Here is a 17,363-nt window from a genome sequence, read left to right as displayed (position 1 = left end):
TTTTTTTTTAAACCTGAGCTTAGACTTCATTTCATAGAAAGTCACACAAATTCTACCTTTAATGAGTGAGCATAACAACAAATACAGTAAAATTACTTTAAACCGAAAGAAGCTAAACCGAAAAATACCTTAAACCGCAAAGAATTTAACAGATTATACTAGTTTCCTCATTTTCTTTGTACTAATTCTTACGATGAACCGAAATACTTCTAAGCAGGACTTTCTTTAAACCGAAACAACTTGAGAGCACCTTCCCTTTTTCTCTCAATATGAGGCCACACGTAATAATGCCCGGCAATATCAAACAGAGCGTAAGTATAAGATGAGGATGATGGGTGGGGTGGGGGGAGGCAAAAACTTCAATCACTGCACTTGGGCTTGGCCAACACCACAGTCGCACAGACAGGAAGGAAGACAGCGGGTGACTGGCAGGCGAAAAATGAGGAAAGAGGGGGAGTTGGGGTGTAGAATCACGCAAGCGAGATGTTCTCGCTCGTGTGCTGATGCTTTGGAACTGACTGGATTTTCAACACGACGATAAGGAGGTGGGGGAGGGGGGGGGGGGGTAGACAACTTACCATTGAAATGCCATTTCATTTCCACTTTGTTTAAATGTGTGTGTGAGGGGGGGGGGGGGGAGGTTCTATGTAATTAGGCCTTTGAACCTAATGGCTTTTCAACAAAAGAGAGATGTGTAGTAGACAGCTTAACATTGACACTTGACACGCCTTTTCATTTCCATTTCACTTCACCTCTGAGTAGCTGCGCATCATTCATTATCAATTATCGCACAAGAACTTTCGATCTTATTTGAGCTTTGCATTTTACTAAAAGATGTCTAAACTAAAAGAAAGCACTGTGCTTACACGTTTGAGTTAAAAATCAAAATACTATGTGAAGTCGATGAAAAAAAAGTTGATCAAGACTGAGATATGTAAAATACACGGCATCCCGAACTCAACTCCTTCAACAATTTTGAATCGAAAACGAAAACCCCCAAAAATATTTTTAAAACACAAAAAATAAAAAATAAAAATTAAAAAAAAATTAATGGTTACGAAGACGACATTTATTCAACAACTTCATTTAACGGGAAACCCATGATACGATTAAAAATGAGCAAATTTCTTAAATAGTTACTACCCTTGAAAAACATTGCTTTAAACCAAAATGTCTTTAAACCGAAATGGTTTAGAAGGTCCCCAAAATTTCGGTTTAAAGTAATTCTACTATATTCCGTTTTATATCCATTTAAATACCAAAAGATCTATTATGGAGATAAGACAGGATCTGATATTGTCCATGTTTTATTCTCAATGTTGCTATGAAATGACCAAGAAATAAAAGTAATACGTATTTGCATGAGACATTATTATTAGGATTTGTTATGGGTATGAAATTGAATTAATGACTAAAAACCGGGCGGGGTCTTTGACCTCCCATGATGGGCAGGAGGTCACGCTGTGTCTTCTATCCCCTTATTATCTGTTTTGCGAGTTGCTTTCTGTCTATGTCTTGGAATGGGATTACTTAGTTTTGTCCCAGCACTGGCTGGAGTCCTTGACTAGGAGGGAAACATTCAAATATATAGTTAGCTTTGGGAGATGATATTTTTTTCCTTGTAAATCACCTCTCTGTTCTGTCCTGTTAGATATGTATTCTGTAAACATTTGAGTGTATTCCTCTTAGCGTGATCCTGTGCAGGTGTCTGGGTGAGACTTTTCGGAGATCTCAAACTAAGTACACTGATATATTGTGCTCTTGGAATCTACATCTGTTCCCTATTTGAACCACTCTCCTTTGTCTTACTTTTTCCTCGTCCTTTGAATTGTACATCTAGAATGTTTCTACTATCCAATTTTCTTCCTTTTTACTGGCACTGATATGACCTAAATGTGTTGCAAGCGCCGTAAAACCCTTAAAAACAAACATTAAAAGAGCTGCCTGTGAAGTGTTGGAATATATCTAGATATACTGATATAGTACCTCCAATCATAATGCACAATACTCAATGGTACTTCTTTTCTTTTTCATTTTAAAACTTTTTGTCTAATTATTTCAATGATTTCTAGATGTGTATGCTGAAACACTAGCCCAAATTAATAATAATAATAATAATAATAATCAATAATAACATTCATAAATCTTTTATTAGATTTTACACACCGCTGAGATGTTGGAGAAGTATTAATTATGTAAAAGTGTATTTCAAACCTTAAAGGGCTTTATAACCTTCAACTGCTGTTAGATGTATTTGGCGGCATAAAAAGTCTAAAAACCTTGTAAATTATATTTTTTAAAAATAAAACATGCATGGTTTGCACTGACTGCTGAAATACATGTGTAATTTTTATGACAATTTTGTTTCTATTGATTGTCAAATAACAATAGGAAATGAAATGGAAATTTCAATTTATTTTATTCAGTTTTCTAACAAGAGTCTCTGGGTGGGGATCCTGGCCTCCCATAGTGGGCAGGGTGGCATTTACTGTGTCTTCTATCCCCCTATATCTGTTTTCCAATTTGCTTTCTATCTTTGTCTCGGAATGAGCTTACTTGGTTTTTTCCTAGCCCTGGCCTGAGTCCTAGCTGGGAGGGAAACAGTCAAATGCATAGTTATTGTTTTGGGAGATGATATTTTTTTCCTTGTAAATCATCTCTCTGTTATGTATTATTATGTTTGTTATTTTAAATGTATACTGTAAGCAATTGAGTGTACTCCTCTTTGTTGGATTTTGTGCTTGTGTCCGGATGAGACATAGGTGATCTCAAACTAAGTACATTGGTGGTTTGCTCTTGGAATCTGCATCTGATCCCTATTTGTTCCCAGTTCCCCTTTGTCTTCCTTTCTCTTGGGTGCTTTAATTGTAATTCTAGAACATTTTACTATTTCATTTTCTTCCTTTTTACTGGCGCTGATATAACCTAAATGTGTTGCAAGCGCCGTAAAACCCTTAAAAACAAAAACAAATAACAAGAGTCTACATTTTATTTTACTTTATATACTGCACAACACAATTTTCACATTAAAAAAATAATTAAATTTACTTACCTTTAATTAATATTGATTGTTCTATATTTATTCGTGTTTCCTTACAAAGGAGCATTATATTTCATGTCCTATCATGTTTTGTTTATTTATCTTAGCTATGCCATTCTCACATCTCTCATTTGTCCCTAAGTGCTTTATTCATAGTGTCTTGTTGATCAATGGGAAAACCCGAAACATCCGCATTATCTGTATTCGTTTAAATCATTGAAGCCTCCATTTCATTTCCTATTGTTAATTATTTCTTCGAGCTTCAAGCAGCAGCATTTTTCTATTGATTTTGTCATGATATCAATTGGGAGAGTGATCTAAGGCAGCTGTGATGTAGACATAGACAAATATAAGACTTGTTGTGATCACCACCAATATGTATATTTCAACTATAAATCACATTTTAAAATTTCTCTCTCGATGCATCCACTTTTATTTTTATGAAACGATTCTAATATTAAACACTAACGTGAGTAATAAAACCATCATTTTGTCAATTTACTGACTCAAATAGTTGGTTTGTCCATCCAGTGAGAGTAGATGCCCTCAGGGCATTAGCCATACATTAGAACAAGAACTGTTAATAGAGATATACTCAGGTGGGTGTGAAATGGCCAAGAGGATAATGCATTACCTGGGTGGCCTCCCATAGTGGGCAGGGAGGTACACACTGTCTTCTATCCCCGTAAATCTGTTTTCCACTTTACATTCTGTCTTTGTCTTGGAATGAGATTACTTGGTTTTGTCCTGGCCCTCTGGGTGGGGATCCTGACCTCCCATAGCGGGCAGGGAGGTACATACTGTGTCTTCTATCCCCTTATATCTGTTTTCCAACATGCTTTCTGTCTTTGCCTTGGAATGAGGTTACTTGGTTTTGTCCTGGCTCTGGCCGGAGTCCTAGCTGGGAGGGAAACAGTCAAATGCATAGTTATTGTTTTGGAAGATGATATTTTTTCCTTGTAAATCATCTCTCTGTTATGTATTATTATTTTTATTTTGAATGTATAATGTAAGCATTTGAGTGTGTTCCTCTTTGTTGGATTTTGTGCTTGTGTCTGGATGAGACTTGTAGGTGATTTCAAACTAAGTACATTGGTGGTTTGCTCTTGGAATCTACATCTGATCCCTATTTGTTCTCAGTTCCCCTTTGTCTTACTTTTTCTTGGGTGCTTTAATTGTAATTCTAGAACTTTTTACTATCCCATTTTCTTCCTTTTTACTGGCGCTGATATAACCTAGATGTGTTGCAAGCGCCGTAAAACTTCCTTAAAAACAAAAACAAACGTGTCCTGGCCCTGGCTGGGAGGAAAATTGGATTTTATGCTTGTATAAGGATGAGACATAGGTGATCTCAAACTATGTACATTGGTGGTATGCTCTTGGAATCTGCATCTGATCCCTCTTTGTTCCCAGTTCCCCTTTGCTTACTTTCTCTTGCCCTTGGGTGCTTTAATTGTAATTCTAGAACTTTTTACTATCCCACTTTCATGTGTTGCATGAGCCGTAAAACCCTTAAAAACAAATAAAAACAAACCAACAAAGAGGAATACATTGAAAATAACAAATTTAATAATACATAACAGAGAGATGATTTACAAGGAAAAAAATATCATCTCCCAAAACAATATGCATTTGACTGTTTCCCTCCCAGCTAGGACTCCTGCCAGGGCCAGGACAAAACCAAGTAATCTCATTCCAAGACAAAGACAGAAAGCATGTTGGAAAACAGTTATAAGGGGATAGAAGACACAGTATGTACCCCCCTGCCCACTATGGGAGTTTGTAGCAGGTCTAAAACCATTTTAAAGGTCCTCACTGACACTGCCAAAAGGGATACAGAAATAGGTAGATTCAAGGAGCAAACTGTCAAAGTGCTTACAAAATATTATATTAAAATCAAAAAGTCATAACAATACATAGCAGAGAGATGGCGTATGAGGGGGAAAAAAATACATCTGAAAACAAATAATATATGTTTGACTGTTTCCCTCTCAGCCGACTCAGGTCATGTCAAAACCAAGTAATATCATGCCAAGATAAGGAAAGAAAGCAGTCTGGAAAAGGAAATATAGGGGTATAAAAAATGTAACAAGAGCGACCTCCCGCCAACCATGAGAGGTCAAAAGACCCCATACAAAATGGTATGAATAGATATAATAAGTAGACTGGTGAATAATCATTCACTCCAGGAAGGGCCAACCAACATTCGCTCTCTTGAAATTTAGAAAAGATGAAAAATTAAAAATTAAAATAGAAAAGCAGTATACAATCCTAAAAACAAACTAATGTAAATAATTTCTTATTTTTATTGAAACAAAATTTAAATATAGAGTATAGATAAGTGAATTAATATGAAATGGTAATTAAAAATATAAACAACTTTTTAAAAGTGCTAAACGTTCATTGAACCTTGTCATTTGTTTTTAATTTTAGGCAAAAAGACCAAGAAACAATTAATTAGATAAAAGAGAATGATTATTTGCTCTTGATGTGCCCTACAGAATTCGCAGGATTAAATTCATTTCCTTGTTTTAATTAAGCTAAATGTTGAATGTTGGGGGCAGCCTGGTCTTTGTTACGTAACTAAAGGCTACTGGGTTCAAGCCCAACCTACCGTGAATAATCACCTCCTCCTAGATCATGGGGATAATTCGCCTTTTGCAGATAAAGACGTTGAACTTGAACTCGAACCTGGTCGGCCTGTCAGATTTTCTGGATGCTCCTAATTTTTTCGCTGTTTTCCCATGTGAATTCTTTTTTCGGTTCTCACATATTCCTCTAATTCCCTTGTAAATTTTGTTTTTAAAAAAGATTTAACTGTTTTGGCTTCAGATTCCTGATCAGGGTCAAACTTACAATAGGCCTGATACTGATACAAAATGTCATATGTTAATTCGAAAAATTAAAGAAATTAGAGAGTTATCACTTGTTTTCAACATTTTTTATGAATTCGGTTTGGTATGAAGAATGATATTTCTACACAAAAAAAATGTTGAAATTGGAAATATTTTTATTGATTTGAAATCCTGCATTAACAAACACAAATGGAGAAATTGACATGAAAATTTAAATTCCAGTTAAAGCTGTTTAAAAAAATTAAAAGAAACATGTGAAACAGCACCATAATTAAAATGATATGAAAGCTTACAAAAGTATTATAAAGACAGATAATATTACACCAATGAATTTGCGTCCCATTTTAATAGAGAATTATCACCAATTGCTGAGCTCAAGTATCAACCAGTAACGTATGCTGCCATTAAAAATAAAATGAAAACTATAATATATTGCATATACTGACAAAAGATATTTTTTTTAAAAATTCACTTTTAATTTGGATAAACACCAATTAAGGTAATCCCCTACTTGTCAAAAAGTCTCCACCATTAAACGTTGATTTTGAAGGTTCAACTTTAGGACTTTTTGAAAAGTTGGGAGTCATCTAACTTGATCAATATTTGTAAAAGTTTTCTAGCCAAGACGAATAACAAAAAAGTTTTGGCAGTGTACGACAGAATAATAATCTGGATTTCAATTCAACAGTAACCTGTACCGTCATGTAGTGTTCAAGTTATCATTATCTTACCATCGGGACAATGAAAGGTGAATATGACCGTATATCTCATTGTACAATATCACGTGACTATGACAAAATTAAGTTCAAATATTGAACGAAATGAAACGAAACACATACCAGATATGTTGCTAATTTCCTCTTTGGACATATTTTTGCGTTGGAAAAGTATAAAGACTGGTATCGTACATGCCATCGTGTGTGTACTAGAAAGCTGGAGATTGCCAGCACAAAGTAACAGAATTATTCAACGTCCAAAAGCCTACCTGTCAGAGACTAGAAAACAAATATAAGAACTAATTTTTTTAGTCCCTTGCTTCACTCAGTCTTAAGACTAGTAAGTCTCTTACTAGACTGGTAAAGGACTAAATATAGTTATAGTCACCCTACATAAGAATGGGAAATATGTGTGGCTATCCCTTAAGTTTCCAAAAGTCATATGTTTACTTTCCTTCACTTATTTTTATACAGGTCCAATATAACAAAACAAAAATATAAAAAAAAGGGTATCCAAGTAACTTTGTCAAAGCATTTTATAACTCACTTGTCCGTAAAAGCACCCATTTAATATGTCTATTAATAGGAGAAAATGCCATTATAAACGCTTACAATTTTGTAATGATAACATTAACACTACAGGATACCTTTTTTCCCACTTCTCTATAAAATTCAAATCATGGATTGTCAACCAAGACGTCATATTAAAAATAAAAGGTTTTTGTATGAACGTGTGATTCTTTCCATTAGAGAAATGATTGTTTTTTCACATTCAGTGTACAAAACAAAAACAACTTAACTCTCTCCTTAGCTATTTTTAGAATTTCCCCCGAAAATCCACACCCACCCAGCACAAAAATAGACTTTTCTTACTCAACCAAAAAAGTAACATGTAAGCTCTACAACACAGTGTTTAGTATTTATAGCTGTAATCAAAGCATTTCTTTAAATTTTGTGGTGTACAAGAGAAATCAGAATGAGAAAATTTGTCAGTTACATCGTAACGAATGTGACGATTTTCCTATGGGTGGTAAGGAGAGGGTTAACCTGTATATTTTACTACCTAAATTGATGGAGAATCCGTCCACGATTAATATCTGTCATCACTAGAGGATGTGTGACCATCCAAAAAAAAATAAATTCATTGGACTGCCATTGAATGAATACATCTCAGTCTCTGATAGGAGAAAACGTTTTATTCAAGTCTTGAAATGTCCCTCCCAAACAAGAGAGTCTTTGTCCAATCCAAGGGTACTTGCATCCTCAACCTCCAGCTTCCTAATCTGGTCAGGTAGGCTGATCGCCATAGAAACCAAGATGGTACTCCTGAAATAAATGAATAAATTATAGACATAGTTATCAAGTTCACTTGCGCCTTTGCATGCCTGAAAGAAAAACTAAAGCTTTGAGTATAATTATCCTAATTGAGATTGTTTATCTAAAAGTTGTAAATGCTGTATGCTTAAAAGAAAAGAATACATAGAGTCGTGGGTGCAATCTAGGTTTGTTTCGGAACCACTTGATTGGGTAGCTGGGTCTGTTAAGTGTGACAAAAAGTACTTTGAGAGAGACCAGCATCCTATTCAAAGGGTGACAAGCAAATGTTATTGTTCGTTTAATACTTTAGAAGCTGGAATAAACTTTGGCTCAAGGGGCCCCTACAGCTCTGAAAGATTTATGTTCCATTATCAGTATCAGAAAAAAAAACCCCCAAAAAACAGATGATGGGGATTAGCTGTTGGTTGAGTAGAAAACAGTTGTGACTCGTGTGATGAAACATCAGAATTTTTATAAAATGGTTTTGAAATTTCCCCATTAGCCTGGGAATTCAAACATAAACTTTTTGTTCTGGAATTTTTATTGAAAAAGTATCTAATCGAATTTTGAAAACATTTGTTTAAGTTGCACCTTTCAATTTGATTGCAGGGGTATCACTAAGACCTTCATAGCTGCCTATGTAAGCCAACATTCCCATACTCTTAAAAGTGAAGGGTCCTATTTTGGCTTCTTCACATCCAGAATTTAGGAACTTGCTTAGATATCGACCTTGACGTTCAGCGACCTTTCAATGTGAAAAATAAAAACAAAAGATCAATGAATATGACAACATAATGGAAATAATCATCAAAAGGTATGATGTGCGGCTATGTGGTCTAGTGGTATGACACTCATGTTCGGATCGGAAGGTCCTGGGTTCGAGCCTCGCGCTCGGCGCACAGTTGAGTCCTTGGAAAAGGCTCTTTACTCACATTCTCTAACCGTACTCAGGTGTAAAATGAGTACCTGGCCGTTAACAGCGTTGTCTTTGTCCGAAAAATTGTAATATTGCCTAACAGGCATCATGTCCCGTCCTACATGTTAAATGTTGCTGTTGACCAGGGACCCCTTGTAAAGCGCTTTGAGCACATTTAGTGGATATTGCGCTATATAAAGCTCAATTTTTTTTGTAATGATTGCCTCAAAACCTATAAAATTGATATCAATATTGTCTGCAATTATTATTCATCACTTTACATCTTTCAAGTGCTAAGCTCATGAATCACACAGCCATCCACCAACATACATTAAACAAGAATTGATTATTATTATTATTATTGTCTAATAGGTCATGTATTCACCATTTGCTTCCTTGCAGAAAATCATGAGAACAGAACTTGTCCCATACTAATGCAGCCATAATTCAACAAGATTAGAAATTTAAGACTGTCATTTCCCTTCATATTCTTAATCATTCCACAATCTCCGTAAACAAGGGACACAATCCAGTGCAAGCAAATGTTTTTGATTAACAACACACTGTTTCTTTTAAAAACTGATAAAGTCAATTTTGCTTCAGTCAACAATTGAGTTGTTGTCCTAATGTCGTAAAAACAAACCATGGCTATTGTCTGCAATTACTGACCAAATACATAAGATTCGTACCTGAGCTGTACAGGGTAGATGCAAATCATCAATCTCAGCACAGTCGCCTATAGCAAAAATATTTTTGCTTTTTTCATCTTTCACTCGCAAGAATCCATCTGTCATTATCTGTTTGATGTAATACAAAAGACATTCTAATGATAAATAAAATCTGATTCATAGTTACACATTTCAAAGATCAAAATTTGGGGAAATCGATATGATTATATTAAAGTATTCTCAATATATATTTTTTTAAAATTTCATTTAACTGAGCATTTTAATTACCTAAAACTATTAGACAGACAAATATTCTTAAGTCCATTAAGTCCACTTTTTCAAGTCTTTGATGTACTTATCAGCAATAAGCTTCATATGAATGGCATAAATATTTTTGTTATATATTTTAAGATTTTTCAAAAAATCAAAATTCTATACTTTTCTTGGCATAATTCCTTATGTCAGGACTTGTCTGTAAACCAGTAGTTTCTCTAAAAAAAGTGAAAAATGAATTAAACATTTAAAATTAGGAAAAACCAAAGTTTGTGGCCAAGTCATACCTGTCCAGCTCCACTCTTGGTGAAATCTAAATCCCTGGTGAATGGCCTTGGTGATAACCCCGTGCTCCACACCACTAGACCACACGGTATGACTGTGCCATCTTTCAACGTTACACTATCTTTGTCTACCTCTGAAATGATAAAGAGGGATGATAAACAGTTGTAAGGACAAGAGCAAATTGTTATCAACTTAAGAAATTAAGGAGTAGGCATTAGTGTAAGATAAAGATCTGAACACGTGTGTTATAAAAGGTGCCAGACAAAGCAAGAAAGAAAAATAGAAGACGTATAAAGTATTAAAATCGTCCCAACTATCGGGAACCTCTGTGGTGTAATGGTCGCACGTCTGACAGGTAATCTGAGGTTCAATCCCCAGTCAAGGTAGACTGATTTTTTGGAATGTTTTTTTTTCTTCTATTTTTCTTTTGCTTTGTCTGGGACCTTTCTTACACACTTGTTCAGATTTTCATCTTACACTGGTGCCTGCTTCTTAATTTCTTAATTTGATATTTTCAAAAAAATAAAATGGAGCAACTCAAATGTCCTCGCCCTCGTCCTCTCGTATTCAAAGTATGTCTTGTTTGATGCAAGCGAGGGTTTACAGCGTAAAACGTGTACCCTTGTGAAGAATATAAGTATTAAAATTGTCCCAAATTTCTTCTCTTTTTCTGTTGCTTTGTCTGGCACCTTTCGTACACAGTTGTTCAGATCTTTAGCAAATTGTTAAGTTGTGAATAATTAATAAAAGTGATCAAAAAATATCCTAAGATGATAAGAAAAAGTTCAACAAAAGAACAAGTAAATCCAGGAACCTCTCCCCCCCCCCCCCCCATTGTAATTATTATAATCTAGCCTTCCAAAACTTACTTATGACTGCGGACTGCATAAGTTGAAATCCTTTACGCTGTTTAATTTTCTTTTCTGCATACTGCCTCAGTCTGTCATCAAAAAAGGAGAGAATCTGATTAGATTCGACCAGTGTCACTTTGACCTGCTTCTGTTGTTGCTTGTAGAAACGGGCTACATCCTTCCAAAACAAAACAAAAAAAATATTTTTAAATGATAAAAATTAGAAGATGTGTTCAATATATATTGCGCTTTGAGGTTTCGACAAATGGCGCTATAGAAATATGCCTATTCTGTATGAGCTGCACAGGTTGCCTGTCAAGGAAAGACTCATTTTTAAGATTGCTCCGTTTTGTTTTAAAAGCCTAAATGATGAAGCACCTGACTACATAAAAAGCATGTTAGAAATATATGGTAATTATAATTATAAATTTTATGGTGGCCGTTCCTTTACAAACACTGGGCTCCTTGTGTGGAATGACCTGCCCAGAAGGATAAGAGAAGCAAAATCTATTGATAATTTTAAATCATTGTTAAAGCACTACCTTTTTACAGTCACATTTTCATGATATTGATACAATATTACATACACTGCTGTTATTGATATCACTGAGGTATACATTTTATATATCTAAATTTTGTACATTTATCTGTAACATACATTGAGCATCACACAATGATGAAAATGCGTGGTATAAATGCCATGTATTATTATTATTATTATTGTTTTAAAAATAATGCAACAGATAATGACTAAGAAGTCCTAATTTTGATATCACACTCATCCTACCTGCTGCACAAAATCGTACAGTTCTGATCCAAACTCCACTCCAGTTGGTCCACCTCCCACAATAACAGTGTGCAGAAGACGGGCACTCTCGCTCTTATCAATCTTTGGTTGCACAGACAATTCAAAATTGGCCAAAATACGATTACGTATTCTTCTTGCATCGCCAACTTCCTGGACAGCATTTTAAGTCAAGAAAGAAAAAAAAAAAAGCAGAAAACTAAATTTTCATTTGGAAATGAAATAAAAACAAAAATAACCCATTATTTGGAGCGTAACTTGGGCAATTTTAAGTAAAAAGGTTTTATGTGAATAGCATTATTAACCTTTGGTGAATTATCTTATGATGATATACTATCTTTGTACATGACTAATAGAGAGATTTGAAAAAACTTTGTAAACTTGTAAGGACCTGTCTCAATTCACAATGATCAGAATTCAAATCTACACATTTATGTATCAAGTTCACAAGAATCATTTGTTGCAATTCAGCAGAGTTTAAGCACTAAAAACAACACTCGGTCACAAAATTACGTATTCATGATAATTAAAGAAAGTTTTTTTTAAAACCCCCCAAAAAACCCTGTGTAAATGAAAGTTGGTGAGGAAAAAATCAAATATACACACAAACACAAATGTTAAGCCCATCTCTCTATAAAGACCCTGTTGGTGTAAACTCTCTAAAATCTGAAATCTTTTAACTAAAATGAATCAACATACTCAGCTCCAAAGTGAAATTGGAGTTACTCTGACAAACCCTGCCTTTAACGTTAACACACTATTCCAAGTTTGCACGCATGCATGCATCTCTTTTTATTCATTTATCTTTCTTTGAAAGGAACTTATTTCACAAATAAGAACTCAAATTAATACAGTGTTTTTGTTTTTTTTTGTTCATCCACTTCATGCTGCCAGAACTATCTATACGAGCCACGTCCACTGATTGAACTTGGAATATCTCTGTTCAAGTAGAAGCAAACGAACCTTCAAAAAGTAAGCATGTTCATCCACTCCTGGCACACCAAATGTGTTAGTCAAGGCTCCAATCCCAATGACCAGCTTGTCGTATTGGAGGGAATATGTTAGGTCAGGCTGAAGCACACTTGTACAATGGACCAGTTGCTTGTCTGGGTCCAAGCCGTGAGCATAGGATAAGTGGAAGTGAGCGGATTCACGGAAGCCTGTGTTGCGAACCGGTTCAATAATTGACCTGAGAAATGTAAAAATACGAAAAATCATAGAATGAGATAACATACAAAAATGTATAATGATAAAGAGTAAACTGTGCCAAATTAAGCGAAAGAAATACTACTATATAAAATCTGTATACACACCTGTATAAGCTAATCATTTGCTTAGTTCTTACTGGTACTGAATATTTTAAAAGGCCTTTAATATTGGAGCACACCAAAGATTACTCCAGAAGTTGGGACACAGCAAATATGAAATTTCACCTTGTTGCATTAGATTTACCAGAATCCCTAAAACCACAGCTGATACATAATTGGTTCAAAGATTGGACTCGGGACTGAATGAGAAAATTCAATGATGAAAACAAGAGTAATATCTGGAGTGACTCCGGGAACTGTGCTTGGACTGTTTTGCTTTTTAAAATTTTGATAAACAATATGGACGACAGTTGATCCCGTCTGACAATCCCTGATATCATTTGCAGATGAGAGTTCCAGTTTAGAACTAGAGGCAATTAAAAAGATGCAAAAGCATTACAGTCATATTTAGATTCATATGTGCAATGGTCCAATACTTGGCATATGAATTTCCATCCTAAAAAGTTTTCCGTAATCTTTAATCTCTAATCAAAAAAACACTCTGTAATCTTTGACCACAATTTTTTTTTTTTTTTAAATCAACGCTCAAATATGTGAATTTTACAAACTAAAGAGTTAATGCAACTCCACAGGGGGACAACCACATATTATGACAATTCTGCCGTTTTATTAAAGGACACAGTATGTGCTATTTGATTAACATTGCACATACTGTGTTTTTTAAAACAACGGCAGAATTGTGAGAAAGGCCTTTAAAATACACAATTCTATGAAACGAAACTTTCACAAATAACAAGATTTACATTCTTCATCACAGCACATCAGATGAACTGTTTTGCTGCACATTAAAAGTGACAAATGAAATCTGTTGTAAAAACGTAAAATGAGCATTAAGTTGTGAACTTATACCTAAACTCTAAAGTACCAACAGTGGTGCTTGCTAAAAGAGGTGTGAACAGAAAGTGGTTCCTTGGACTGACCACAATGACATCAAAAAGTTTCTTGTCTATTGTCTTCAACACACTGTAGCTACTCCATCCTGTACCCAGAATTACTAGTTTCTTCCTAGAGGCAGTGTCCACGGCAGAAGATGTGGATTTTCTGAAATGGAAAATGAGTCGAGAATAGTTTATTGTGTGATTGATAGTGATAGAAAAACAGAAAAATTCTTATCATTGGTAAGATCTCTTAATATCGATTTGATTTTGTTGTTGGATGGATTTGAGTCCATTTTTGCTCAATTCTTCTGGTCCACAGTGTTAGACAGCATTAATTAATAAAAAAATATAGCTCTTTTGAACAATTCAATTTATAATAATAAGCATATTTATATAGCGCCTTTCGTTGAAACCTCAAACCTTATACTGGAAATTTGATATCTATGAGACTAGATAAAGTTATGGTATAATCTCCAATCTTCTAATTACTATGAGGCAACTTAATATAGGAGAGGGGGTATCGATACCTCAGTTGGTAGAGCATTCACTTCACACACAAAGGGATTGAGAAAAATCCTGGGTGAGGTCAAGATTTTTTTATGAATCTTGACCCCCCCTTCCAGTAGTGATTGGGTAGCTGGATCTGTTAGATCTGGTGAAAAGTACTTTGCGATAGACTAACGTCCTATCCAAAAGGTTGCAAGCAATTGCTATTGTCTGTTTCATGCTATAGAAACTGGGATAAACTCTGGCTCCATGGGCCCTGATGGCTCTGAAGGACTTTTAAAAATGAAATATCGGGGAAAGGAGGAAACCATACGTCTATCCCTTTAAGACTATGTTGTGGTTTAATTATCATCATTATTTCTATTTGCTTTAGCAATAAACTGTGATCTGAAAAAACAACATTACAGTAAAACATATTATAGCGTTTGACTTCTTCTGGAAAAAGATCTTATTTTCTAACGCAAGTTGCTATGAAAATGTTCTCAATCTAAAATCTTTTAAATCTCCTAAGTCATTTAGTCATGCAACACAATACCTCTTGGTAAGAACTACAATTCGGAATGAGAAATATATGGTAGAAAAACAAACTAACAAGAACAGCAATGTCTAAAAATATAGTTCTCGGTTAACTACGCTTATAACATACTTGCATGTTGAAGAACTGTAATTGGAGTGTAAACGAAGAAGCTTTGATCTTGAAGAGATAATGATAAATCTTTGAATTCCCATTATGCTTTGGTATTCAAATCTGAAAAAGAAAATAATATAACATTCTTCTGAGGACTCATCAATATTTTCGTTTTAACTGCTTTAAACTATCCAAAAATATCAGAACACAGGCAAAAAAGCTCCTTGGTAGAATAAAATGTTGATTCTTTTCTTACAAATGGACTTGGGTTATAACATTGAAAAAACAAAACAAAAATGGTAAAACTACCTACTTTGTGGACTAACGGGTGGTTGTGATGATCTACTCTTTGCCAGTTTTCACCTTTCTTTTTGACACAGGGGCATTCAGATTTTCTCCTTTGTAAAAGTCTTTCAAAAGAGTCACAGCGTCCTCAGCCAAAACTCCTCCGATGACATCAAAGCAAGGACCAATACTAGGTGTAATGAATTTGTCCTCTGCAACATTCAACACAGAGCCACAGCCTCCAAATCTATCATTAGCACATCCATAAATTACCAATGGTATTCCTATTTGTCTTAGAGCACCAGCACACATAATACACGGCTCCACTGTCACATATAAGGTGCAGTTCCGAAATACTTCTTCGTTGCAAAGATTATTCAGCTCGCAGTAATCTCGTACTTGCTCAATGGCTATAAATTCAGCATGTCTCGTGGCATTTTTTGTTTCGTTGACCTCATTGCCCCCTGTGGCTATTATGGAATCCTGATAAACAATGATACATCCCACAGGAACTTCTTGTGCTAAGAGAGCCTTATTTGCAAATTTTAAGGCATGTCTCATCCAAATATGATGAATGTCTTCATCTGATGCTGTTTTCTAGTGAGACAAAGGGAAAAAAGTGTGAATAAATGACAGAACTTAAATATTTTGACTACTGAAATCACTGAAACTCATCATAAGATGCTTTGTCAAAACCCGGACCCACAAATACTATGATAGAGCAAATACAACAACAGGGGGAGATATGCTATCAAAAATGGCTAGCGAGAGGATGAGCTCTTCCATATTCCTTAATGTGGAACAAGGACACTAGCCATTTTCATGTCGACTTGATCACTTTAATTGGAGCTAGATAAGCCTTGATTTGTTGACCAAAAATAGAAAAAAAAAAGGTTAGGTTTTCGATAATAAACTAAATTAGAAGCATTATATTGTACTTTTACTATGTCCATTATAGTTATAGGCTCAGCTCCAATGATCTGGTTCTTAATATCAATAACAATGATAGAAATGAGTCCCACACAGGGAAAAAGATAAGAGAAGGATTTGTTTACTCTGACCTATCTGTCTGTCCATCTATCAATCAAAGCCCGATCCACTCTGATTCTTGATGACTATGTTGTCCAACACACTGCAGTCCACTTAAGATAAACTCCCGGGGACCAGAACATTTTTTATCTTATCCAAGGTTTATTTGATCAGTTATCTGGTGAGGAAGGGGCTTGTGTCCACTTCGCAGTTGGGATGTGCATGGATGACACAATGAGGCAGGAGGGGCAGGGCTAATAGAAAAAGGCACAGCCCATATAGGGGCTGTAGCACAAACCCATGTTCACGTGTGTAAGTGCATGAGTATTCGAGTGAATCTTTGCAAACACTACACACTCAAATATATAGAAGATGATTTCTTGTTTCCTGATTGCGAGAAGTGAATATATTGCACGATGAGAAGACTGGAAGATGGAGATGAAGATGGGAGGAAGGGAGGGAATGATTGAGAGACAGACTATCACTATACTCCCTGTCTACCCCATCATGCATATCCAGATTGGTGAGTTTATTTTATCCGGACTAGATCAGGGACGGAGTTTGTCTTTTAAAAGTTTTAAATTAAATTAAAGTGCGGCTATATGGTCTAGTGGTATGACACTTGCTTTCGGATCGGAAGGTCCTGTGTTCGAGTCTCGCTCGGCGCATAGTTGAATCCTTGGAAAAGGTTCTTTACTCACATTCTCTCACCGTACTCAGGTGTAAAATGAGTACCTGGCTGTTGACAGCGTTGTCTTTGTCCGAAAAATTGTAATATCGCCTGACAGGCGTCATGTACCGTCCTACATGTTAAATGTTGCTGTTGACCAGGGACCCCTTGTAAAGAGCCTTAAGCACATTTTAGTGGATATTGTGCTATATAAAAAAATCTAAAAAAAAAGCTCAAAGCTCAATGTTACTCTTTGATGCGATATGAACAACCACTGACTTCACTCATATTAATTATAGACACTAACAGGGG

The 17,363-nt window shown here is 35.3% G+C and overlaps 1 protein-coding gene across 1 annotated transcript; it reads right to left on the bottom strand.

Moving 5' to 3' along the window:
• Positions 1-4,587: 4,587 nt before the first annotated feature.
• On the bottom strand, positions 4,588-15,949 carry LOC144968954 (uncharacterized). Its single transcript, XM_078907848.1, has 10 exons — positions 15,381-15,949; positions 15,086-15,187; positions 13,904-14,095; positions 12,690-12,915; positions 11,709-11,879; positions 10,940-11,099; positions 10,073-10,203; positions 9,534-9,641; positions 8,520-8,673; positions 4,588-7,937 (listed from the first exon to the last, which is right to left on the bottom strand). Exons 2-10 carry the CDS (start codon positions 15,166-15,168, stop codon positions 7,807-7,809), a joined length of 1,356 nt encoding a protein of 451 aa, XP_078763974.1. The 5' UTR covers positions 15,169-15,187; positions 15,381-15,949; the 3' UTR covers positions 4,588-7,806.
• Between the last annotated feature and the right edge of the window lie 1,414 nt (positions 15,950-17,363).

This window comes from Berghia stephanieae, chromosome 3, assembly GCF_034508935.2.
Source record: "Berghia stephanieae isolate SIO BIC M18660-M18661 chromosome 3, UCSD_Bste_1.3, whole genome shotgun sequence".
In the NCBI taxonomy this organism is placed as follows: Eukaryota; Metazoa; Mollusca; class Gastropoda; order Nudibranchia; family Aeolidiidae; genus Berghia; species Berghia stephanieae.
The sequence above is the reverse complement of the archived record's forward strand: the minus strand, read 5'-3'. Positions and strand labels throughout refer to the sequence as shown.